At 35.1% G+C, this 27,806-nt stretch overlaps 2 protein-coding genes across 2 annotated transcripts in view; one reads left to right on the top strand and one right to left on the bottom strand.

Moving 5' to 3' along the window:
* LOC110453482 (armadillo repeat-containing protein 8-like) lies at positions 1–22,060 on the bottom strand. The gene is made up of 20 exons (XM_021502435.1): positions 21,992–22,060; positions 20,791–20,864; positions 19,993–20,064; positions 19,405–19,547; positions 18,773–18,870; positions 17,228–17,320; positions 16,543–16,623; positions 14,598–14,673; positions 13,276–13,427; positions 12,220–12,426; positions 11,702–11,794; positions 11,007–11,171; positions 10,510–10,596; positions 8,754–8,846; positions 7,142–7,291; positions 6,237–6,332; positions 5,455–5,550; positions 4,841–4,913; positions 4,030–4,123; positions 1–2,329 (listed from the first exon to the last, which is right to left on the bottom strand). Exons 1-20 carry the CDS (start codon positions 22,007–22,009, stop codon positions 2,299–2,301), a joined length of 1,992 nt encoding a protein of 663 aa, XP_021358110.1. The 5' UTR covers positions 22,010–22,060; the 3' UTR covers positions 1–2,298.
* A 171-nt stretch (positions 22,061–22,231) lies between these two features.
* LOC110453481 (lariat debranching enzyme-like) overlaps positions 22,232–27,806 on the top strand; it is a 12,757-nt gene continuing 7,182 nt past the window's right edge. The window contains exons 1-3 of the mRNA XM_021502434.1: positions 22,232–22,329; positions 25,407–25,604; positions 26,218–26,342. Of these exons, the coding sequence (XP_021358109.1) occupies positions 25,408–25,604; positions 26,218–26,342 (322 nt within the window). The 5' untranslated portion in view covers positions 22,232–22,329; position 25,407. The remainder of the gene's footprint in view (positions 22,330–25,406; positions 25,605–26,217; positions 26,343–27,806) is intronic.

Raw genomic sequence — 27,806 nt, 5'->3', positions numbered from 1 at the left:
TTTCACATTTAGAATATTTTATTCAGGATCAATATATAAGACAACACAAAAAAATAACAAAGTAAAGACAGTTTCGTGATATCCAGGCCCAAGTTAAACTAACTATAAAGCCAAATAATCATAATATTGAAATATTCAAAAGTTTTTTCACTTGGAGTAAGCCAACATTCAAGTCTGAACTTATAATCTTTGCACAAACAGTTTTAAATTTGATTCATCCTATATCCATGTATGGAAGGTCATACCTGGTAACAACCTTAAACTCGTCAAGATGGGATTTTGAAAAGTATCCGAACAAGATGATACTGTTACCCTTCATATTTGATTTTGTCGTTTTATAGTTCATAACACAAAGCAAGATAACGTTGCTTACAAACGTCAAAGGGGGCTGATCTTTAGGATTTGTGGAAACTATGAACAACAAGGTACAATTTGTACATTTAGGTACCAGAAACAGGTACACAATGAATATCTTCAATAAGATCCATTAGATTGGATTATGTACGTATAACTACTCATTTTTTGACACAACGTACCGAAGTTTCAAAACCATCCAATGACTTTTCCCCCACAATATATAAAATATTGTGACTGTCATATCAAGAAAATAATCTTGCCATGAAAACTCACTGATTCTGTTAACAGTAATTTTAAATATACAGAATTGATATTATTTGGTATTTATTCCATTAGAATTGTATACAATCTTTCTTATTTCATCTTTTTTTATTAACATTTTTGTATACAAATATGATATTTTCTTATCCCTGTGAGCTTGAATCATGACCAGGTGATGTATTTGCAAATTTGCAAGCTACAGTGCAAATATCAAAATCATTATTTCTGAGAAGAATATACAAATCATGTAGTTTTCAACACATTCAACCTGTGACCTATAAGTTGGTCAAGCAAGATTCTTTATTTGAAAAGTTTTTAGGCCAATCATCTCAGTATAACTACACACCAAATACCAAATGGAGTTCTCAAAGTATTAAAAAGGATAAATTGAAAAAAAATCTGATTTGCAGATTTTAAAGCATTTGATCTCTGCAACTTGAATGATTATCAAAGTCCTACATTTCAACAAATTTGACTGCCTCAAGTCCTAACCCTTTACATCTATAGGTCAAATAAATGTATTATTACTCTTAGCCACTGGTTAGATACAAATGTAACTAGAAAAAAAAAGCAATTTTTAACAATTATGATTCCTGTGACTGAAAAGTGGGTTAAGATAATTTATTTGAACAAACTTGATAGCCCTTCCTTGCAGCAACAAGCTACATTGCATCATGTTGTTAAAACTTGACAAACAAGCACTGCGCCCTGGCAAAAACGCTCAGGTACTTTGTTCTAAGTAAGCTCAAATTATCAATAACGTTTTCTTCGTTAGTATATGTACCTAACAAAGGTCAATACAATAGACCGGACCATCATTTTACAGATAACAATATAAAATAATTGGAAAATCATGAATAATAATCATGTAGCACTTGTTAGTATGGAAATGTTTTTACGTTTGTATTAGAAGCAAGGTTTTAAAAGATTCTAGGGGAATGGCACAGCCTTCCTAAAAATCAAATACATTCTCCCATCAGGGGCTAAATTGGGAAAAATAAATAAAATATTATTACAATGTACAATCAAACTTTTATATGTACAATCTTGTGTTTAAATCTATGACTTGTGTATTGAAAAAAAAAATTCAACTTTCACCTTCTATATATATAAATATATTTAAGGTCTATAACTGTTTTTTCTGAAAGTAATTCATTTAATCAATTAGCTTGTTAAAATCATTTATTATTGATGAAACACTTGATTTTGTACAATTTAAAGTCACAACAAAATTTCTTAATTAAGCCGATTTAACAGCTGTGGTCTTAGTACAAAGATATGTAGTAGTACTTCATAAATGTAAAATGTACAGTTATACAGATAGTTAGTGTTAATAAACCACAGTGACAACAGAAAGCATACCGTGTCAATTTGGCAGGTCGTTAAAAACATCCACAGAATTCTAATATAAAAATTTACAGATTACAGATTTTATCTGAAGATCACATTTTCCAGTAGCAATTTGTACACATAAATTTAAATTAGCACTTCTTTTATAAAGCTATTCTTTCAAAATGTACAATGTAATTCCAAGCTTATGTCTAGCAAAGTGTAGTACAATTTCTGTTATCATACTTATTGACACTTTTAGTGAATTAACACTACATTTGTCACTGTTGTATTTAATTGTAATAACTCCGGTACTCAGATGTAGACCTCCTCATACACGCTGAGCCCTAGTCATGTGAACTGGTGTAGCGTTGTTTTAACTCTGAAATTAAAAAGACAAAGTAATAAGTTCTTATTTGCTAAGAATATTCTGTTCAGGCATGGATATTTTTACTTGAATTCTGGTCAGTCGAATCAGTGTGAATACAACAAGAGGCATAATGGGCCTGCATCGCTCACCTGGTATAAATATCACACTTGCAACCTTAAAAGTGATCTAAAATAAAGCTACAGGCAATATATCAGTATTTATGATTAGAAGTCATTCAAAAGACATGTTAAAAGATTTAAAAACATTTCACCCTGTCACCTTGAAAGTTGAACAAGGTCATTATGTTGAACATATTTTAAAGCCCTCCATCTTGGGATGCAAATTGCAAAATAGCACCACACTATCCTTTTATATATTGAAATTAGGTCATTTAAATTTTTATACATATTTGACCAAACATGACATTGAAAGTGGGTCAAGGTCATTCAAATGAAGAAGCTTGATAGCCCTTCATCCAAGCATGCTACTGGCCAAATATCAACATTTTGGACCTCATGGTTATTCAGAAAAAAATCCTTAAGATTTTAAACAAATTTGACCCATGCGACCTTGAATATAAGTCAAGGTCGTTCACTTTAACAAACTTGGTAGCCCTTGATCCTAGCATGCTTCTGACCAGATATCAAAATAGCAACACACTATTCTTTTGTATATTGAAATTAGGTCATTTAAATGTTTATACATATTTGACCAAATGTGACATTGAAAGTGGGTCAAGGTCATTCAAATGAAGAAGCTTGATAGCCCTTCATCCAAGCATGCTACTGGCCAAATATCAACATTTTGGGCCTCATGGTTATTCAGAAGAAGTCCTTTAGATTTTAAACAAATTTGACCCATGCATCCTTGAATATAAGTCAAGGTCGTTCACTTTAACAAACTTGGTAGCCCTTGATCCTAGCATGCTTCTGACCAGATGTCAACATGCTAGGCCTTATGGTTATTAAGAAGAAGTTGTTTAAAGTAAAATATTGATGCCGTACGCCGGACGAGCTAATAAAACCTTTTATTGCCACTATATATAAAGAGAAAATTAGAATTATGAAGCAAGCTTGGTAGTAAATGAAAATGAGGGACGCTATACCAAGGTTTTATTTACTCATTCACCCCTGGAACTTAATAATGAACTATTCCAACCTCTAATTTGGAAGAGTTCAAATGAGTCTTCAGGGGTGAATGAGTTAAATGAAAACAAGTACTCTGTCATTGGTCAGTGTAAAAGTCTACGCCAGTCACTTATAAATCAAAGGTCTAATGCAAACAGAACTTCTCAAAATAGATTAACAAAAACCCTTTTCAAGGACACATAAAAGGATAATGCAGGCTTTGAATATCTTTGCCTGTCTTGCCAAAAAACAGCCTCAGACTATAGTAAGGTCAGTAAGTCAATTTCTCTTTTATAAATGTACAACTCTGGTTCAATTGGATGACCTCCTTGCTACTCCAGTGGTTGCAATCTGTGCAGAGCATGTAAGTGAGCATAAACTCTGGAGGACCTAGGATGATTGGATGGTACACATAAGCAGCCAGGGCAATAATTGTTAAATTCAATTTGAAAAATATTGGAAAATAAATAAATTTAAAAGTGAAGGTATCATTCCCATCTACTTTAACGTTAATGTAATACATATTTACTTCAGTAAAAATGAATCTTCTTTTTATCTCGAAGTTGATGTTTCAGTGATACATACTTTTCAAAAAGTGTTGCGTCAGGTGTGTTGAGGAGTTGTTGTAATAATTTCAGAACACCAAGATCTCGGAGCTTCTGTTGACGTTTGTAGGCACCTGAAATATACACAACAGCAGCTACGTACACAGAGGCCATGTATTCGTATGAAGTAGATCACTGTTAGATCACAGGATATATATAACATGATTGAGTTCCAGTGTTTCAGGTCACAAAAAACATTTGTCTGGCTACTTACTCGATACACTGTCTGAATTGGACAATAAATCTGTATGCACTGTAATAAAAGAACATAACAACCTTTAACTCATCAAACCCTGGAGACACATTTGAACTCTTCCAATTTAAAGGTTGGAATAGTTCATTATAAATTTCAGGGGTGAATGAGTCAAAAGCAAAAGAGAAAAAAAAATACATAGCAAAAAGAAATAGATTCTGGTATTTCTGAAAAAACAATCGATCATGATTTTTTCAAAATAAAAAATCACCCTTAACTGGAAAAATAACAGACAAACATATATGGTTCCAAAATAATACAATGAACTGTTCCACTGTATCTTAACCCTTGCACCCCTATGTAACTTCACTAGACTCTACCATGCATTGATCTGGATGAGTACATTATGGTCTACAGTGGTGAAGGGGTTAACTAACCTGGAAGGAAACACTCAATTTCTCATAACATTAAAGAATATTATTCAAAATAAGATTTCTTAATGAAATTAACAATATATTAATATGAATTGCACTAATTAAGAGGATATTGGTTTGAGAAGAAAATATTTAACATTTTACGTATGTACCCCCACACCTACCTTCCTCTTCATTCCACACAAGGTTAGATATACATGTGGTTGCTGCTATTTGGAGTTTCACATTGGTATGGACCTAGAAATAAAATAAGGTTTTGTGAAGAAATAAAAGGTCACAAAAAATGGAAGCGCTAAAATCATAATTACACATCATATAGCTGATTGATTAACATACCATACAAAAGGTATGTAATTTCTTTCTCCTGGAGAAACCACCTGATCTTATTATGCAGATCAGCAAAAAGTTATTTAATTTATTTCTCCTATAGAAACCACCTGATCTTATCATGCAGATCAGCAAATTTATGAAATTGCAGTGGAGCACAATATAAGACTACCCACATTTGTATTTAATAATATCTTACATGAAGGACTGACAGACAAAATGGTCCACCTAATTAGAAAAAAATCAAGCTATAGCTATGAGTCATGAATTTGCAGTTCATTTCTGGTTTTGTGTCAGCACATCATATTTTTTCCCAAAGGTACTATAGAGATACCAATTTAAAATCTCTGTCTAACATAAACATATCAATTCTGTTAATAAACATTAGCGATGAGTTTTGGAGATATCTGGATCTTGTATACTTTTTGTTGCCTTTTCTGAGTTTATTTACCATGTATGTAGTAAGTTTCTTAAGGACATCCTCATTCCCAATGATGTAGTCCCTGGCTTGGTCACCGTCAGCAACATTTGTTAGAATGCACAGGGTCTGGAAAATACAGATGAACTTTTCAATATAATATTTAATATGAAATTATAACGTCACCATATTATTCTCTGTCAAATACAACTTAATCATTTACTATCAGTAATTAAGATGGGCCATTTTATGTGATACTACCAGTCACACCTAATATATAATCTACACTCACACTCTTTTTCCTGTATTGTTGCGCATTCTGACAATGCTTAAAACCTTTGACAAGTTATTAACTATATGATAAAAACGTTATCATTAATATGGTAATTTCCATTATGTTTGCCCATATCAACCCTAGACCTATATGGGCCCTCAGCTGCCTGATATCATAATGGGGGTTTGAGAGTTGCTATGGGGTGGCATGGAACAATGATGACGTCTAAATATCATAATATATTTGCTCTAACACTTTCATTAAATAAATTACTTTACAATTTATATTAAACAAGGTGTACACCTGTATTATAAGAGCCACTAAATACTTGTTTATAATATGTTAATATAATTCATAATATGTTAATATAATTAACACTACTCTAGGATTCATATAATAAGCTTGTCCTGACCTAAACAGAAAGATTGATAGATTTGTTTTTCAAATGTTATAATATAAAATACAAGTAATACTATTCATAGAATGGTCATCTTGGCCAGAATATGAATTAAAAGTAACTTAGTTTTTGCAAACAACTTACCTGTTCTTTGATATCTGCAGTGTGATCCCCTTCCAGTATAAAGACGGCTGCCTGCATGATCTGGTTACCGTACACACTCATTAAACTGTCTATATGCTGCAAGTATAAACATTCAGTATTCTTTCTGGGCTCTATTAGTGTATATATCTACACCCAAACTGTCTAATGCAAGGAAGAACAAGTACTAAATGTAATTGGGGACCATTACAGAAGTCCCCCAAACTGCCCCCATAGTCACAAAGATGCAAAAATACACCTACATACAAAATTTCAGCAAAATCAACCAATATCTAATTTCGACCAATCAGAGGCCTTGGTGGCCATCTTGAATTGGTTGACCTATCGGAAGTTGAAAGGTCATTTGCACACACCCTTACCCTGATGAACACTTGTGTAAAGTTTAATTAATTTCCGTCCAATAATTTCTGAGAAATGTGTCGGACAAAGTTTTATGGTGGAAGAAGAAGAAGAATATATGAAACGTAGTAAAACCAATAATTCCCCTTCTTTTGGGGGACTTAATGAGATTAAAAGCCCACTAGTAGTATGTTCAATGAAGTTCTGTGTACCCCAGTTAATGAATTCCTATAGACAATTCACTAGTCCAGCCATGAGAGTAATCAAAAGTCGAAAGAAAACCTGCTGATGGACCACCTAGTGAGCCGAAATATGCAAATTGGATTAAAATTTCTGGGACTTCTCATTTGATGTTGTCTGGTTATCTGTTCTTTTGAACTTTAACTGTTTGTGGGCTAAACGTGTTTTTGATCCCTTGGTTTCTATATGGACGAATCAAGATCAGACGTTCTACTGCCGGATAATTCTGCATGCTTTGTGAAATAAGCTGTGGAATTCTGAAGCTTTTTTTAAAAAATCAGATATGTGCTCCATGTTGTCCAACTTACTGGTTTATTTGAGAGGAGGTTGCGTATGAGTCCCAGCGTCTTCATTAGAATGTTGGGATCTTGGTCCGACAGAAGCCTGAACAACTGTTCTATTCCCACCGTCTCAATGATCTGTGTCTTCACCTTGTGTTCAGCTTGGAACGCCATGTTCTGTTTATATAAAGATACAAAATCCAATATATAACTATTGATAACATAAGGTGGCTAAAAGAATGACCAGGGCCGCTTTCGTTTATCACAATCCAACCAATTGTCCCAGCGTTGTTTGTTTATGCAATAAGGTTGGACCTGGTAATCTGATGCTGCTTTCAGGCAAGCCTTGACAAAGTCTTGCAAGGCCTGTATAAATATTTGCAGGTCCACCATATTTATATCCCAAAATATAAATCTGAAAACAGACAAAACGGTTGAACCAGATACATGATAGGGGCCTAGGAAAAGATGTCAATAATTTATTTAAACCCACATGGCAGCTATCAGTGTAAGTCAGTGTAAGTCAATGTGTCATAAAACATTTCAGGCTATTTGAAATTTTGTCTCTTGACGTAGCTTCTTATTCCGTCTTTTCGTATTGCAGAGTTATCTGCTCTTGGGAGCAGGTATTGATTGTTACGTCATTTGTTTGTGAGAGTAATGTCATCAATTTTTGAGAAAACGACTTAATTTTCTCACACAAACCAATGACGTAACAATCAATATCTGCTCACAAGAGACGATAACTCTGCAATACGAAAAGACGGAATAGTATGCGTAACAAATTAAATTTGACGGATATAAAACAAAATGTTCAACTGTCTGAGACCTCAGAGTTTTCTAAAGATTTAGACAGTAGTGGAGACAAGGATGTAGAATTAGGGTCAGAACAAAAGCTCTGTCGAGGTTCTGACTTCAAGTTCTGCACCTAAGGGTAGAATATCTATGTCTCACATACACGTACCTACATAATGATTGACTCTTTTTCTCTCACCTCATAACCACAATTTTAGCAGAACAGGGCAATGACAACACTAAATGTAGCAAAATCTCTAGATAACATATAAACAAACTATGCAAGGACGGACTACATTTTTACGTGGAAGCATTCAAACGTAGCTTTAGTAGTGAATACAGCATTTTTATTTGAGGCCCCAGACGGGATACTTATAGACTTAAGCAAAATTGAATATTTTTTCGAGCTAAAAAAATTGCAGGATTTCTTATTTTTACCTGCAACTGGGTGAGATTGGGTTAACTATCTCAGTCTAGGGCTAAGATTCTATAACATCCCAACCTCGGCTGGGATTATGTCACAGAATCCTAGCCCTCGACTGAGATAACCTGATCTCCCTTAGTTACAGGTAATAGATTTTATTTATTACTCATAGGTGTTTCATATGGAACATATGTATCTTTCATTTACAAAAAAAAATCTGTCTTTCGAGATGACAACAACAGATTTCTACAAATTTAGACACCAGTCTAAGACTCTTCAAGATTACAACAAACACTAATGCTACTGTACATCAGTCCTTTACTAAAGAATATTTACTTGCTTTTTACTTGATTCTCAATGTATAAGCTACACTATGGTTTACATGATAACTCTATAATGACATTATGACAGTGTGTTTACCATGAGTCCCCAGATTCCGTTGAGGCGTAGCTCCGGCTCCACTCGGGAAGTAAGTCCCACTAGGATGTCAATAGCTCCAGACTCTAGTATGGACTGAAATATCAGATCAGTTCAGTCAGAAACGCATCTATTATATACTTCAGATCAGTTCAGTCAGAAACACATCTATAATATATATCCTTTAAGGGTTGAGGGATAAAAGGAACTCACAACATTTTATATACAAAATAAACCATAGTTATATGTTATTAAGTTTGGTTATATTATTGGTGTTTGTGTGGATGTGTCTATCAACATTTCTTCTCTTATATTCTTTTTCAATATGAGAGAAACATTTCTACCCAAATACTTGTATCCATGTGGATGCTGGATGGCATGAGTGTTCAGAGTTTGGGGAGAGAATAGATGACTACTTGTAATATCAGATGAGGTTTGCCTGTCTTCACAAAAAAAAAAATCTCTCACCCTCCACACGTATGTCTCCCGTTTAAGCCGGAAAAGATCAGCTTGCCACCCCCTAGGGGGAGATAGTCTCGTGCTGATTTATTTCACGTGTTCAATTGTGACATCATAAAATGTGTTACTGGTAATTGGCGTCATCAAAAGTGAATGACGAGATACATACCCCACATGTGTTTAGGTTTACAAGTGTGGCAGACAACAGTTGGTGGAGTTAATTGTGACTGTAATCATAGAATGGGAGAAAGATAATCATCCCCTACCTTAAGGGTGAAACAGAGAAATCGCCAACCCTTGGGGTAATTTTTTAGGTTGTCTTACCCTCAACAAAGCCTCAGATAAGACAACCAAATAACATCACCCCTCGGGGTTCAAGATTTCTCTGTCACACCCTCAAGGTAGTGGAAGATTCTATTAATCTCATCCCTCAAGATTCATATTTCTCAGTCCCAGCTGTTAAGAGTTTTATTTCTTTTCTAACACTAACACATTATTAAAATACTACATCCAACAGTAGATACCTCATTGTGTTTAATGGGACACTACAGCACATGCTTATATATCCCACCCCAGGGTGAGCCAGATAAATCTCACGAGGGTTACAATGTGGAATTTGTCTGTCAAATTTAATGTATGAGAAAATCTATATCATCTACTGTTATAGTTGTATTGGTGCACAACAAAAACAATAGACTGATGTCACATTTCAGAGCAGATGACATCACATTATAGATGGTATAGCTGGCATAGATAGCAATTTGTTTGGTCACTATCAGGAACTTGCAGGGAAAAATGTTATTTCTTGATATGATATGAAGGTTGATGTTTTTAATTATATGTTCAGGCCTTGCGGTTCTATTTTCACAACCCAAGTTCTTGATGTGAGGATGTGACACTACTTGGATTTGACGCAGATTTCTATGGCAAATGGATGTCATCGGTGAAGCAAAAGATGCCTACCCTTCTGGAACACCTGGTCTTATTCTCCTTGTACCTTTTCAATGGTTTCAATGTAAATCTTTCCTTTTTCATATTTTACCCTAATTTTATCAATTTCGAGTTTGAAGTATGGTTTTGTTGAAACTTTGGGATTATCTTGGTGGTTTTTTTGTTCTGACATGATATGCATCGTACCTGAGTATGTAGTTTTTTCTAAACTCAATAACTAGTGTTGACAGAGAAATCTTTTGCAACTAAAACGAGAAACTAATCTGTAAAAGATGAGAAAAAAGAAATTCTATCTGAGTGTGTAGAGGATTTGGAATGATAATTATAACTATAGATGATATAAACTTACTTCCTTGCCAGGTGAGAACTCGAGCAGAAGGTTACACATTGTTGAGGAGGCCACACCCACCAGGTGTTCCGGGCAGTGCTGCATGATCTACAGACACAAACAGGCTTTTACTGTCATACAATCCATGAACAAAAGAAGCTATATATAGACTGCTCCTACACAGACACAAGGATAAGTAAGCAACACTGTAGATATTATTTACACCAGATCAGGTTATCAACTTTTACAACTATCTGAGTTTCTTTTCCCATAAAAATAAAACAATCATTCCTCGGTATGAAATGCAGTACATGTATTAGATGAAGCGTTCAATAATCTCAAAAAAGTATAAGTTAGGGAAGATTTCTGACTCAGAGTTAAATTTTCTGGTTTTTATAAAAAAAAATGTAATGTGAAATTTGGTGTATCCATCGACCTGTATCCCGCTCGGTAGATAGAAAGATAGATATGAGGCTGCCACACTAAAAGGTGAAAATCAAGAAGACAAACAGACGTACCGACATGAGGGGTTTCCACACTGAGTGGTCCTGGAAGGTTGTACGAAGCTGCTGGACTGACCGCGACATGCTGTGTAGACAACGGATGGCTGCACCCTTCACCTTCATGTCCTCGCTACTCACGCCCACTATAATGTGGTCCATCAGGTTCTCTGTCTCAATTATCTACAGGACAAATTGACATTATTGCATATATATCTTATGACAATAAAGCATTTCCTCAATTTCAATGTCTCAATGATATGTTATAGTTTATAAATGTTCCCTATATTTGAATACATCTTAGTGCTGTATAGCAGAACATCCGATTCTCTCCCAAGAACCTGTCATACAAATTACTGCACATATATATATCAGTCCTGGTTAAAAATATATAGAGCAGAGATTATTCTGTGTACTTATACTGTTTGAACTGGTAGTAAAAGGGTGGCATCATAAACATGACTGAGTGTCTCGAACATGACCAAGGGACTTTGGTAGAAAGTATACCCTAGCGATTGGCAAGTTGATGGAAAATAATTCAAAGATACTTTATAGGCACACACATATGTATATGTTGACGACAGAGCCGGTAACAACACCCATACAAATGATAGACAAAGTAATCACAATTGCAAGTGAAACAAAAATGACATCACAGGTACTTTTTAAACATTTGGATTTCCATTAACAGTTAATGAAAATATATATATTACCTTTTTCCTGATTTCCTCATCATTGGCCCCTAATGAGGCAAAGGCCTTGAAAGCGGCTTGTTTTAATTCGTTGCTCCAGTTGGTATCTTGGGCCTGAAATAATAGGTATTCACACTTGTCGTAAATGTTCACCATATAAAAATCAAATAAATTGTCCATTACAACAGAGTTTCAAATCAGACTGCCAGCCACCAGGATGTAAGCCAGGTCACAGATGTCAAAGTTACACAAATAATGTGCAACATGTTGTACTCATAGAAAAGCACAAGTATGTGAAGTTTTCGTAACCCTTGCTGCAACGCTCGGCCCTTAACTGACCTAAATACAAAAACTTCAGGAACCTGACAAACACATGAATGGAGGGACAGAGAAGGATTATAATATATGACCTTATCATAAATTCTGCATTAAACATGTATTAGGTATGTAACATACCATTTAGTAAGCTTTAAATATATATATTTTCAATCCTTACAATCATGAATGGAAATTTCATACTACAGACAACTTCAAAATACCTTCTTGTGCATGGCACGTGTATTAATTTGTTGGACATCAGTGTACCGAATGTATTCGGCCAGCGTCTTGATTATGTGATCTGAAACCGATGCCACCAGTTGGAGTTGGGCGTCGCCCTCAATAAGGAAGGCCAGAGTCTCTGCCCCCTCCACATTCTCCTCCAATGTCCGATCTTTCTTACACATACGAATCAGGGTAGGCATAGTCTGTATTAGAAAAACAGAGACACGCGTGAGATATAACTCGGCCAGGTTTGTACATAATCGCTGGAAAGTGTTTCAAGCCTAAACCAGAGCAATAAGAATCTAAAAGAGTCGCAAGAAATATTGAAACAGCAAAAATGTCTTTTACTACTGAAAAGATACAGAGACTATATAAATCCACAATTTTGAAGACTAGAAAAGTGGATCTGCCATAATTCTAAACATTTTCTCCATGTTTATAAGTATTGATGGAACACAGGTTAATTTAGAACAATCAGTGAGTTATTTATAAAAAAAATATGTGTGACATTTTGACTAGCATGATACATATGTCTGATGTTTGCCGAATGTTTGACTAATAAATTAAAGGTGACAAGAATACATATCATGCTTATCGAAACATCACACATAAACATTTTGCTGGTTGTGTTATATAAACCTGGGCCGTTTTCGTTTAAACGGTCAGACCGGTCGGACCACTGTTAACGTTGTTTATTTATTAAATAAGCCCGGACCTAGTAATCTGATGCTGCTTTCAGGCGAGCCTTGACAAAGCCTTGCAAGGCATGCATAAACATTTGCAGGTCAGCCAGGATTTATACCTGAAATTGTTTCATTTATAAACGGTCAAACCAGTTGTTCCGCATAAATGAACAGGCCCCTGTATACCACTAATCTGCCATAAAACATAAGACTGCTGATTTGAAATTTCTAAACTTTAACATCAGGAGTAAAAATTCATTTAACCCTTTCACCACTGTAGACCATAATGGACTCATCCAAATCAATGTATGGTAGAGTCTACCAAAGTTACCTAGGGGTGAAAGGGTTAACATCTGGAAAAGTACAAACCTTTAACATGATGATAGGGTTCTGTGGTGTTATAGCTCCCCCTCGACACAGATAGGTCAAACACTTGGCTGCAGCCATCTGCATTTCGGACGTCTTGTCACGGGTCAGAAGCTTGACCAGCAAGGATGATATGGATTCACCATTGTAGGAGGCTAGGGAAAGTGGGATCAATCTTGATCATATATATATTTTAATTCAGTATTTAATATTAAAGTGCAATATACACAAGAAAGATGGACTAAAATGTAAACAGTGCATACATATAATGAAGTAGAAATATACAGCCTTATATAAAATCATAGAGGTATTAATATGAAATATATCAGAAATTATTGAATCACCAATTTTTAGTAATATGAAGTTGTTTCTATAAAAACGGCCTGTCGGTCAAACACGAACTGGCGACCAGCCCAGACGAAATTGTTCACAAACTCACACCATTCTGAGTTGGAACTCCAGGACAATCGAACAATACCCGCTACAACATATACACTTATTAGAAAACAAGAAAAATCTAATAAAAACGTTCAGTATTCTAAATTGTATTGATGTTCTGTTTACCGTATCTGGCAACTAACCCATGCCTGGTAGAATGCTATCAAATACTATCTCATTTTCCTGTTATAAGCCTATCAGTCTACTTAGAGTGAGATATTATGTGTACATTCACGTATCCGGTTGAACCTGTAAAGAAAATGAAAGGCACAGATCTAGACCGAGGCTGACCTCAGGAAAATTTGGCACGTGTAGATTGAGGGGTCCAGACGTATCTGACCGAAACTAAAATGCTGACTATTGCTAGTTTGCGTTATTTCTTTCTAAAACGATGTCAAGCCAAATGTAGTTTTTAAGATACGTTATGTAATTAAGTGGACGCATGAAAGAAGGGCATAATATTCTTGATACATTGTTTTTTATTCTCCGAAACTGTGCAGTTTTAGCTCTGCTTATAGAACGGTCCAAGTGCGTTCGTTTATCGTGGAATATTTCTGCGCCACACGTTCCGTTTCAACCGGGATCCGCGAATGTAGCCTATGTGTTATGGCTCCCTGGGCTTATTACAGGATAAATACGTTACACATCTACATATACAGTATATAGATTGACAACTATTATTTAAATTTGTTCATCACATTAAACTAAACCAATTTAAATTGATCACAGTTTGCTTGATTTTTGTTTTTACTTTAGATTAAATTTGACATGATTATAGTACATTACCAAATCATTAAAAAAGAAAATATATCATTATGATTACTTGGTGTAACAAAACAGCATGCTGGGAATATACAGAACAGAATAAAATTGTCTGATTCCTTTACCTGCTGCAGTAGCTTTAGCAGCTTCTTCATTTTGATAGCACAGAACTGCAAAACACTTCAGGGTGGGCATCTGTACCTGTTTAAGAAAATAAAAATTAATATTTTAAGGCTACATATGTACATGTACATATAATTGCATCAAGTGTTCTTCATAGGATATCAAGATAGCCAAGTGATCAGAATAAGGTATAACTAGATACACATTTTACATGCACAAGATACACCTATAACAGTGGACACAGACATTGACATGACGGGCATGGGCAGACTTGTGTTTATCTTTAACCTCATTGTACAAAACAAACACAAGTCATATATATGCTGGTGTGAAAATATTATTGTTTTCCCCCTCAAAATCAGGTAACTGGCAGAAAATGGGACGATAAACTTATAGCATTTTACAGTATACTTCAATATACCTTAAGCCTCTTTAATATGATCATGATACAATCTGGTTTTTTTAAATATATTTTCTTATAACACATTTTCTATGATGGAATACATTTCCTTATTTATAAATTGCTTATCTAATTTCTCTGGAGAACCCACTATATCACGTAGTAATGGGACTTAAACATTTTGAAAAATATTTTCAGGATAAGCCTAAAAATTTCTACAAATTCACTACAAATATTTGTTTTAATGAATATGAAGTTTAACTACATTCATATGACATTACTCACACAGATGCAAGTATCATTGAAGTATGTAATATCCTCCCAGCCCTACAAAATATATCCAGGAGCTCCGACCCACTGCAATAAAGCTAAGGTGTCAGTACCCAAATCGGATCAGTACCCAAATCGTACCAGTACCCAAATCGGATCAGTACCCAAATCGGATCACTTTTCACAAAAATACTTATAAATAAATAAATGTGTCAACAAATCAGTTATAACAATGATGTAGCCTTAGAATAGATAGCCATGCACCAATTTTTTGTCTACAGATAATTAGTTTTTAAGTTCAAATAGCGCAGGAAAACGTAATTCAAACTTAAATGTTAATGTTTTGATTACGGTTTTTTAAAAATGGCGTGTGCGACGACTATGCACTGTTTTGGACAATAGGAATAAATTCACATAATTGAAATACTTTTTGTCATATAAATTCTAAATGTCATCATAAAATGTTAATATGCTGACAAAAAATACTCATTTGAAGCGTACGATACTGCAAAGTTCAAGCCTTGATCCGTTTTGGGTCCCGACATTCGCAAAAACGTGAGACGCTGATTGGTGTCTTCAGAGCGTTCTATAAATATCTCAAGTGAGCCCCGGGTGCTAATTTCGTTTGTAAGAACACCCATTGATATTCTTCCTTTGATACAACCATAAATGAATATAATTCCTCCTCAGATTTTTCAATGATTTAAAAAAATGATGGTTTGATGATCCGATTTGGGTAATGTCACCTTAGGTGGTTTACTGGGCATGATTGCATATGTCAGTAACTATCTAAGACAAGCACTTCTCATTGGTTTAAACAAGCAGTATATAATTAATCCACAGAGGATACCCATGAATGAAATACAGCACAACCTCATATTATCGTTGATTTGGGATGAATGTACCAGTTTTATGAAATTCATGTTAAAATGGTAATTATTTCATGTTGTTGTACTTTGACGATGATGAAGATGAGGATGAGGATGAGGATGTAGTATTTGATGTTGATTTAAAGAGATGATTACTTCATGATGATGAGTTATAAGACGACGACGATGATGATGATAATGATGATGATGATAATGATGAAAGCGATAAATTATGATTTCGATGATGTTGTTGTTGCTGCTGATTTGTGATGAATGTGCCAGTAATATGTAATGATATGTTGCACTTATATGAAATTATTTGTTGAAAATCCTATAAGTTGTAAAACTTACGGAAATAAATTGAATTGAACTTGGCATATCTATTGATAACTCCATGTTATTGCTTACCTTGTACACGTTGGAAGTGAGCAGAGGGGCCATAGCTGGTATAGCACCATTCCTACACAGTGCGTTCTGATGTTCCACTGTCTGAAACATCGAAAGTATGGCCATTAGGGACACATCAGAACTCATCATCAGGTACATATATACCAAATGAGTGATTTGTATTCAATCTATTCTACCTGAGTTTATTCTCAAATATAATTGTTGAAATTTGATATAACGAGCAATCTTTTCTGTACATTAATTCTCATCATGATGAAAAATATGCGACTTAGTATGACAATATTGTAGCATATACAGCAAATCAAATCACAAAACATATGCATAATTTCAGGCAAATATAGTAAAATCATTAATGCATGCATGTCAAAAGTATATTATGTTAATACATGTGTTTCAAATGGAAATTAATTAACAGCAAATCAAAAGAAATAATCTTATTTCAAATTTTGGTACATTTATACACTACACAGAAACGAAAACAGAGAAAAGATGTTAAAAGAATTTAAAAGGAATAAATAAACTCTTTCAATTAAGTTTAATATTTATATAGTTTTGCTACAAAGCACAGGATGCTTCATTTTTTGGTCTAAACATATTGTTGTATGATGGTTTTTTGAAATGTTTATCAGTTTGTATATGGATGTATGAGATACTGTTACGGCAGTCTTGGTATCTATAAACTTACTCGACAACAGTTGGCAAATATAGTGGTGATACACTCCTGTGTACACACAGACTTGGACATGATGTTGATGAGATGCGGTACCACTGTGGCGTCCTGTCAACAAATTCACAAGGCAACACAAATCATCAATGTAAAATGGTTGTAAAATTATTGTAAAATGGGTTGTAACATTTTTTTATTTTTTTTCACGTCTTTGCGTATTGCAGAGTTATTTTCTCTTGTGAGCAGGTATTGATTGTTACGTCATTGGTTGGTGTGAGAAAATTACGTCGTTTCTCAAAAATTGATGACGTTACTCTCACAAACAAGTGACGTAACAATCAATACCTGCTCATAAGAGAAGATAACTCTGCAATACGCAAAGACGGAATACCAATAAACATTCCGCTGGCAGGGATAAAAAATAAAAGGTAGCCTGTTAGTTTTAGACTAGTGAAATCTTCAGCCGGACTAGTGGTTTTAAAAGCTGCTAGACTGCTTGACTAAATCAAAATTTGATATTGCTCATTATGTTGAAAAATATTGGGATAATGGAATTTACAAATGGACAAGTAATATTGAAAACTACTAGTATAGCCTGATTGACCAGTAAATTTCATAATTAATTGATAGCCCTTGAACGAATATGTTTCTCAAACAACTTCATCCACGCTAACCTTACTGTGACAAAATATAAACTGTAATACCTGTTTTATGACACATTTAATGGCTCCATGGCAACCTTTTTGAGACAGAGTTTAGCGGTGGAGGACTTGAAAGATTGATTGACCATGCCTGCATTAAATACGCATGAAATGTTGTAGAAGGATCAGTGTTTTATTTTCATATTTTAATAATGATGATAATTTGAGGTTCTTATATACCGCTTTATCACAACCTAGTTCGTAGGTCGTCTCAAAGCAGTTCACAAATTATTATCCGTGGTTGTAGGGCCTTTGCAACCAGCCAATATCTTTCTCAACTCCCTGGGGAGCATACAGCCGGAGCTTCCATTTCGGCGCTAACAGCTAGCATTCAACAATTCTAGCACTGCCCAACCGTACTCATTTACAGCTGAGTAGACTGGAACAAGCGGAGTAAAGTATCTTGCTAAAAGATACAACACAGAGCAGTGCCTAGTCCGAATTATTCTGACATTTTATCGACTTTTTTAATATCGGTCTGTCGTCGATTAACGTCAGAACTCCGGCCCTCTATAATATGCGGGAAATATACCTAGTGCATAAAGAATAGATCTTTCGATCCATGTGCGATATGTGTGTGAAAGTGACGATTTGTTTCTAAAATATCAGTTTGAAGTGCGCTCCGGGCGCTGGGGAATTGTTAGTTAACTCATTCACCCCTGAAATTTCATAATGAACTATTCCAACCTTTGAATAAGAAGAGTTCAAATGTGTCTTCAGGGGTGAATGAGTTAAGATACCATGTGAAACCAAAGCTGGTACATCAAATTTGATGAAATGCAATGGAATATCTTAGCCATAAAGTTGATAGATAGTTAGATGTGTATTTATAAAACTGTTTAAAGATCTTATACTTGGTTACCTGGTACACATGATGAACTGGTGGGTTGTTGGACAGGAATATTGTACGCAGACATCTTAAGCAAGCCTCTACAAACTTCAGGTTATTATTTGACAGTCCTGTCATAATGAAATCATTCAGTTCATAATTATTCACATGATTGATAATGTGAAACATATCAGTGTTAAATCACATTACAAAAATATGTTATATGGTCCTGTCAAAATGAAAACAAGCCAATAATTACACATATGATCAATTATTTGAAACATAACATTGTAAAATCTCATTACAAATATATGCTATTTGTATAGAGTATCAAGTTAAAATTTTGATTTTCGCACAAATAAACATAAATTTATAAAAAAAAGTTTGTGTGGCTATACTTTATCATGGAATCAACAATAAATATCTTTTATATTTTTATATCATCTACAGGATTGCATGTATTTCTCAGTCAATCAAGTGTTACCATTAAATTTCACAAAACTGAAACTTTGTCCATATGACCCTGTTGAATATGTAGGTTTTACTTGCAATCTGAGTCACAACTAATAAATACATTTACAACTGTCCAAAGAAAATAAACCAGTAACACCATTCATGGAACTGATAATTATTCAGAAGAAAGATGAAATAATAGGGGCAGTGACCTTTGAGGAGGACAGTGACGCAGCCAGAGTCCACTAGATGCTGGATATTTTCCTCCGTGCCTTTGGCGAGACTTCCCAGTACAATGGCCGCCTCTGTTCTCAGGCCCACTTCAGCATCATCATCTATCATCCACTGTAGAAGTCTGCATAATCACAAACTGACATTAATCGTCAATACTTTAAAATTATACCAATGTGGTCGATGGTTTGATTCATTCGGCAAAGAGCCAAAATCCTTTTTCGCCTTGTTCATGATCAAAATTTCTGAATTTCATTATCTAATTCTATTTTATTTTTATGTGATATAAACACATCAAGTCAATATCAATTAACAAGCAAGTGTAACTTAACTGAGTGCTGATCCTAACAAATTAATATAGGATTTTTTTAAGTTAACAGGGACTTAGATCTGACAGATATAAACACAGGAGCAAGGCACAGACTAACCCCACCCTCTATATGCTTATACAGAGACACTATATAAGCATTTAGGGGGTCGGGTTAGCCTGTGCCTTGCTTCTGTGGATATTAACAACCAGAATGTGACTTTTCTTGAGTATCCAGCCAGGATTCCTCACAAAACTTCACCTTGGGATGACACCTTGATTGATCACAGTACATTTCTGCTTATTGTTCCCAATTACACCATTCTTCAAGCATCTGAAAATGTAAACATCAAAATGAATTATTTCAATGCAAATTTTTGTTGTGATGTTTTGTTAATATATTCTATTATGGCTAGGTATGACAGTGAAATATGTCCTGAAGACAAGTAGACACAAGTGGAGATCACAAGACCATTCTTGATGTGTTGAGTACATCCATTATTTTTTATTATATTTATTAGTAAGGATATCAACTGAATCCATCCAAGAATCTCTCAAGGAAAACTACAGCAATTTTCTGCATCAGAAGTGATATATATATATATATTGATATTTCTAATGTCTACAGATATTAATAATAATAACAATAAAAAAATGAGGTTCTTATATACCACTTTATCACAACCTTGTTTGTAAATCTCAAAGCAGTTCCCAAATTATTTCCTTGGGTTATAGGGCCTTTGCAACCAGCCAATATCGTTTTCAGCTCCCTAGGTAGCATACAGCCGGTGCTGCCATTTCGGCGCTCACAGCTAGCATTCTACAATTCTAGCACTGCCCAACCACATACTCATTTACAGCTGAGTAGACTGGAACAAGTGGAGTGAAGAATCTTGCTTTAGGATACAACACAGTGCTGTGCCTAGAACCTGCAGCCCTTAGGTCACGAGCCCGGGGGTGTCCTACCACTAGACTACCGCGCCTCCTAATATATTCCCTTCATGATTGTTAATTTCTTATGCTTCATTGGTTAAATGATAATAAACAGTGTTGTACATACACGATGGAGCTCATCCATCTCTCCTGTTCTCCACTCAGCAGGCACTCAACACATCCCACTGTGTCGTCCACTTCCTGATAAAGAAAATTGAAGGCATTATCTTCATCTCATGTATTTTAAAAGCACTCTTTCTCACAAATCTTTTGTAATATAAATATTAGAGGGCAGGCACCCATCCAGCTACTGACCCTGCTGGATGTTGCTGAACTAGTAGACAAGTCTTGGGGGTATTTCAGTGTCCAACGAAGAATAAGAAGATAATAACAACTGAAAGGACAATCCAGACACATTTTGACGTTCAAGAGACAGATTTTCTCTCGGGGATATCCCACATGATACTCAATGCTGTGTTTTTCTATCTCGTCCAATCTATCTTGCATTAATCTGTGACATTTTGCAGAATGTTCCAGCATCAATATGAATAATGCTCGAAATTGACATTCCACATTGGAAATATACTGCTTTGTCATTATGTGTATTTGTTTGAAGTTGTTAGATATTTAGATGAGGCTCCGGACGGGAGAGTTGAAGATTTTAATGAAATTGAGCGGGTTCGGGTTATCTCAAGTCTCTGGCTGAATTATTAAAATGCTATAACATTCCCACCAGGATTATGTTACAGTATCTTAGCTATTTACTGAGATAACCTTATTTCACTCAGATACAGGTGTAACAGAGGTCATTATTTTTTCAATGCCTCTGGGAGTCAAACCCAGGGCCTCTGGCTTACTAGCTATATATATAGCCATACGCTCTACTGAATGATCATAAGAGAAAATTTCCCTCGCTGAGTTGGTAGGAAGCGGCTAGTTATCTAACAGAGTGACATAGGTAATAGATTGTATTAGTGCTGTGCAATATTTACTTCTGGACTACAGAAGGTGCTGTGCAAAATGGCTTGAAAACATATAATTAACTCTTGAAAACATGAAATCTAGTTTCTGACTTGAGAGGACGTGTTGATGGTCTTGTCAAAATGTTCTCGACGTGTTAAACCTCTGACAATGGGTGGAGTAGCTAGAAGTAGAAGGGAGCAAACGTTTCGGAGCTCGGTTGTTTCGGTCTAGGATTACACTGAGGCCTGGCAGCGACGACAGTTTAATCTTTGGTAATCATGATCGTCGACAACTTGCCCATTTGGTAAAATAACAATTATTTGGTCATATAACGAAAGTAAACAAAGGACACATTCATTGTTTACCATTGCAGTTTGAATCATTTTCTCCTTCTTGCTTTTACCGGAAGTGGTGAATGTCGTTCAGACTTTTTTACTTTACGACATGTCTCTATTGTAATTGATCTATTTTTAATTGAATATATTACACCAATCTAATAAAATGTTGATAAAAAATCACCAAAATTGGTTATTTTCTTTTCAAATATATAGTATAAGTTTACAAATCTACAAACACAGATTGCCGAAAGTCGGTTTATACTTCCGGTATAAAGCCAGGCAAATTTGAACATTCATCGAAGGAGGATATTTCTTCATTATTTCCAAGCCCATGTGAAAATAAATCCCAATTTTATTTAAATCACGTAAGCAAAAAGAAAAGTGTTAATTCTAAATATTGGTATAGGATTATTTCATTTTATATGAACGTGAATTCAATGTACACATTATGCAGGCGCCTCTGTTGCTGTTAGTGTTAGCATGCTGTGCCAGCCGGCTAAGTCGTTTATGCGTACAGTATGGTTCATTAAAAATTATTTTTAAATTTAATATTTTCATGGATAAAAAGGTTTAAAGACTTGCAAACATTAATATATATATGCACACACATTGAAACATTGAGTCAAGTAAACCTGTGCTGGTGTTTGAAAAAAGGGGGAAATAGTGTAAAATATGTACATTGTAGGGAATTTCCCTTTAGCTCAGCAGTAGAGCATCAAGCTTCTACTTCTTCTACTTCTACATCAACGCCAATATCTCCCATCAACGCCAATATCATTATCACTGTTCCACGTCCTACAAAACCTGTGCCTTGAAACACAAACATCAAATCACCAACATGGACATTATGTCATTCCTGGATTACAGACTTTTCGGTCAGCTTCGGTATTAAAAAAAATGGATATTCAGTAAATTTGTGTAACAGGAGAAGAAAAAATGCACAGCCAGACCGGGTTTGAACCCGGGACCCTCCGAACTCTAGACGGAAACTCTATCAATTAAGCTATCTGGTCGCCGATGATCGACCCAGTCCAGTTTCGCTACATTCCTCCCTCCTTTAACAAAGTCTTCGACCCCGAAGACACACAAGACCCTATACCACCTCATGTGGGTACATTTCGTTGGGCACCAAATGTAACAGTAGAGGAAAAATGCACGGCCATACCGTGTTCGAACCCGGGACCCTCCAAACTCTAAACGGATGCTCTATCAATTAAGCTGTCTGGTCGCCGTTGATCGACCCAGTCCAGTTCCGCTACATTTGTAACAACAAGGACTGCTGAAGAATGATAAGATATGAAATCAGCAACAGGACACAAATATCAAACAAATAGCTGAAATGTTAGTCGAAGTGCTGTCTGTTCTTGACCTATTAAGATATATAATAATATCCTGTTAATCTTGTTTTGGTTGAACAGACATAGTCTCATAGCATCCTCTATAGAGTATGTCTTTAAAGTTTTGAGTTTGAAGCGCAGTTCAACTAATGTTTTCCTTTTTACTAGAGCATGTCCATATGCTTTCCATACACAGATGAACAGGTTTTTTTGTATTTATTGCAGCCACTGCACTGAAAAAAATTGACAACAATCATTTCTTACCTTTATTTAATAGTTTTCACGAAAATTTCATCATTTTCTTTTTTTTCGTCAGTCCAAAAATATCACAAATTTACAAGAAGGATTTGTCCCAAAAGGTGTCTATAAAATAACATGCCTTAGTAACATTTTTCTTATTTGACTACATCTTAAAAGTTTTAGATCGATGGCTGTACAATGTAACAGATCTAGAGGTCATTATTTTCCTAATGCCTCCACAAGAAGTTGAACCAAGGACCTCTAGTGTACTAGTCTTCCATTCTACCGCACTCCTGCAGGTGGGGGATCGAAAAAAGAATACACCTGCTGTTACTCACTGCATGTATTGTAAGAGGCAACTAATGTTGAAGCCCCTGCAGAATTGTGGATTTGCTCATTTCGTGCCCTCTACTCGAGGACAAAAGTGACCAAAATAAGTCTGCTACACCTAATTCAACATTCAGGATCTTGATATTTTTTTCTGCTTCCAACTATCTTTTATTTACCTCGTGCCTTGCTTGGCAATACCTCACGTTTAGCTTTATTGTTGAGGATGGCAATGGTTTCTGTCCCCAGGCGGGAACATACCAAAGTCCATCTTCGCTGTGGAGTGTATACGAAACGAATACTTGGCTAATGAAGATGGATCATATATTCTTGCATACTGGACCGAGATATCCGCATTTCAGGCGGTGCTAGAAAAGTCTATCCGACCCACGTGACAGGTCTAGATCACTTACAAGCGCAGACTGGCGGAGGGAATTATAGTGACCTTTCGGGATCACGCTATAGTTTGTGACGTCATTTTATGCCGTTTTGGGGTCAGTCAGGGTTATTGACATCGCTAACAATTGACATCCAGGCTTCATATGCAAATGAGAAATGTGCAGACATTTTACAACTTTACTAGAAGAGCAGCTGTTTTTACGGGTTTTAGGTAATAAGTAAGAAATAGAATCCATCCCTGATGTGAATTAAGGATAAGGTTATTTAGACCCTTGGGATAAAATATTGAGCAAAAGACCCTCGGCAAAGCCTCCGGTCTCCTGCTCAATATTTTATCCCTTGGATTTGAATCGGGGATGGATTCTATTAGTATATGTTATTATTATTTCATTGATATAAATATGATTGGTTTGTCGCCTGCGAACAGAAGTGTTTGTGACTAGATGATATGCTTTCGGACACATGCAACATTGTTGCTATGGCAGAAAAGATATGATTGGACTGAGGTTACATTTACACTGATCCTGTAAATGCTATCATTATTCCATATGATATTTACTTGTGAATTGGTTTTAAGTGATGGCGGGTATTGCCTTAAAGTTGAAGCCTTATGTCTGAGATATGCAGTTAAATTTTTTTTGGCATCAGGAGTTCAAGATCTATAATGTCATGCATATGTCTGATCATGATGGTCAGCGGCTGTGCACAAAATACATTATTCCAGAGTACTTATAATTATAGAATTCCAGCTTGTTAAGATCTAGCTGTCAAAATTAAAGTATGAAATTCTTGCTCTATGAAATTGTGTGAATTTTCAATGTAGAAGTTTTCCAATATGCTGCAAACATTTAAACTCTGGTTACTCTTTGTCATTAAAATCTGAAACAGTATTTAAGGGGAATGCAGTGGACTAGATTGGGATTATCTGAACTCAGAGGTAAACATGATTCAAACTGAGCATTATATGTTTAATCTTGTCAGTTGTCACCATGCAGTGATTAATGAGGCGTTACCAATTTGTTGTTTTTGATCACTAAAAAAAAATCCTGTGATTTTGCCACCATGCCAAGGGGAGACTATAAACAGATTACCTCCCTTTATGGTAAATTACCAACATCTTTCATTTTCGTCATGTTTAGGATGAAGATTGCTGTAGAAGGTTGTTGTCATGGTGAATTGGACAAGATTTATGAGACAATAGAATTCATTGAAAAGAAACAAAACTTCAAAGTGGATCTATTGCTAATATGTGGAGATTTCCAGTCTGTAAGGAACAAGAGTGACCTACAGTGTATGGCAGTACCTCAAAAATACCAACGGATGAACACATTTTACAAGTAATAGTAGACACAAGACCGCCACACACTCCTCACGATATTTTCATAATTTAGAGTTAGAATTAAAGAGAAAACTATTTCAAATTTAACAATAAGTACATATTAGAAATTTGATTTATGAATTTTACACTTGAACACAGTTTTTCTTCTATACATTTCATGTGACAATTTATAGAAAACTATCCATTTACAAAAAGTCAATGTTTCTATATATCAGTTTATTATTTAATGATATTCAACGTCCCTATTACCTATATTCCGTCTTTGCGTATTGCAGAGTTATCTTCTCTTGTGAGCAGGTATTGATTGCTACGTCATTGGTTTGTGTCAGAAAATTACGTCGTTTCTCAAAAAAAGATGATGTTACTCTCACAACCAATTGATGTAACAATCAATACCTGCTCATAAGAGAAGATAACTCTGCAATACGCAAAGATGGAATACTTGTACAGTTGGAATATGTGAATTCGTTTTGATTTTTTTTTTTAGAAAATTTCATTTATTTACATAAATCTTTTGTTGTTTAACATGTTATCATGTGAATTAAGTTCATTGACCATAAACATGAGATATGAATTTAAATGTTAAACCATTTCCTTATAATTTAAACCAGGTATTACTCCGGAGAGAAGGTGGCTCCAGTGCTTACTATATTTATTGGAGGCAATCATGAAGCATCTAACTACCTACAGGAACTTCCATATGGTGGCTGGGTGGCTCCAAATATATTCTACATGGGTAAGTTGTAGTAAGTGGCTGGGTGGCGAACTTGCTTTTCACCAAATGGGGTCACCTGCCCGACCACGTGGGTTTTCTCCTGGTACTCTGGTTTCCTCCCACTTAAAGACCCCCTGCACGCCAACATCTAGGCCAATTAGAATATGATTGATATAAGTTGAACTTACTTGTTTCCTGTTTGTTGTAAAATAGATAAAAGTTTATATATAGTTGTAGTAACACATTATAATTATATCATCATCAAAGTACATTTTATCTCATAACTGATCAATATCACTCTGTCATATGGCCATATCATAATTGTGGTAATACACACATGTAATAAAACCCAAAGTTGCTACGATTGGTCAGGACTAGGAACATAATCATACACTACTACCTATACAGATAGAACTTTTATTTACCTGCATTTTTTTCTGATAAATGTTAGTATTTTTGCTATTAAATTTATTTGAACTGTTTATTTTGTCATGATTATTTTCATTGCATTTAAAACTGTACTTAAAATAAAACCTGGAACTACTTGGCACTGCGTGGAATGCCAATACTATGATGGGAGTACCTTAGTTTTGACTTTATAGAATGATTGATTCAGCTGATATTAATGCATAATTGTGTCTGAAGTTTTTCTTTTTTTAATTATGAATGTTATGTGATACATATATTCATGTGCATATAGAATCTTACATTCATGTCCATGTCATCTTGAATTTATTAAACTTGTTTAAAAAATTCAATATGACAAAAAGAAAGATCCTCTATATATCATTGTTCAAACAAAGCATGCAAAAATAGAACATTTATTAATTCAATGCTTTAACTGTATGATTGCAGCTTAAGATAAGATGGTGAATTTCTACATCTAAAAGTAGAAATGATCACAATAATAATATGGAGAAAAGGGAGTTTATTATTAGGGTAGCATTTATCTATGGCACTTCAATAATAATGTGCTCATGCTCATATGTCATAATGTTGCTGTGTTTTAGGATATGCCAATGTGTTGTTATACCATTGTGTTTTAGGGTATGCCAATATGTTGTTATACCATTTAGTTTTAGGATATGCCAATGTGTTGTTATACCATTGTGTTTTAGGATATGCCAATGTGTTGTTATACCATTGTGTTTTAGGATATGCCAATGTGTTGTTATACCATTGTGTTTGAGGATATGCCAATGTGTTGTTATACCATTGTTTTTGAGGATATGCCAATGTGTTCTTATACCATTGTGTTTTTAGGTCACCTGAGCTTTGCTCAAGTGACCTATTCCAATCGCTTTTTGTCCGTCGTCGTCCGTCGTGCGTAAACTTTTACATTTTCAACTTCTTCTCAAGAACCAGTGGATGGATTTTTTTCAAACTTGGTCAGAATCATCCTTGGTAGATGAGGCTTCAAAATTGTAAAATTGGGATTCCTACCCCAACCCCTGGGGCCAGGGCGGGGCCCCAAAGGGAAAATTA

The sequence above is a fragment of the Mizuhopecten yessoensis genome, unplaced genomic scaffold (assembly GCF_002113885.1).
Source record: "Mizuhopecten yessoensis strain PY_sf001 unplaced genomic scaffold, ASM211388v2 scaffold7333, whole genome shotgun sequence".
Taxonomy (NCBI): domain Eukaryota; kingdom Metazoa; phylum Mollusca; class Bivalvia; order Pectinida; family Pectinidae; genus Mizuhopecten; species Mizuhopecten yessoensis.
Note: the sequence above shows the minus strand (reverse complement) of the source record. Positions and strands in the feature narration are given on the sequence as shown.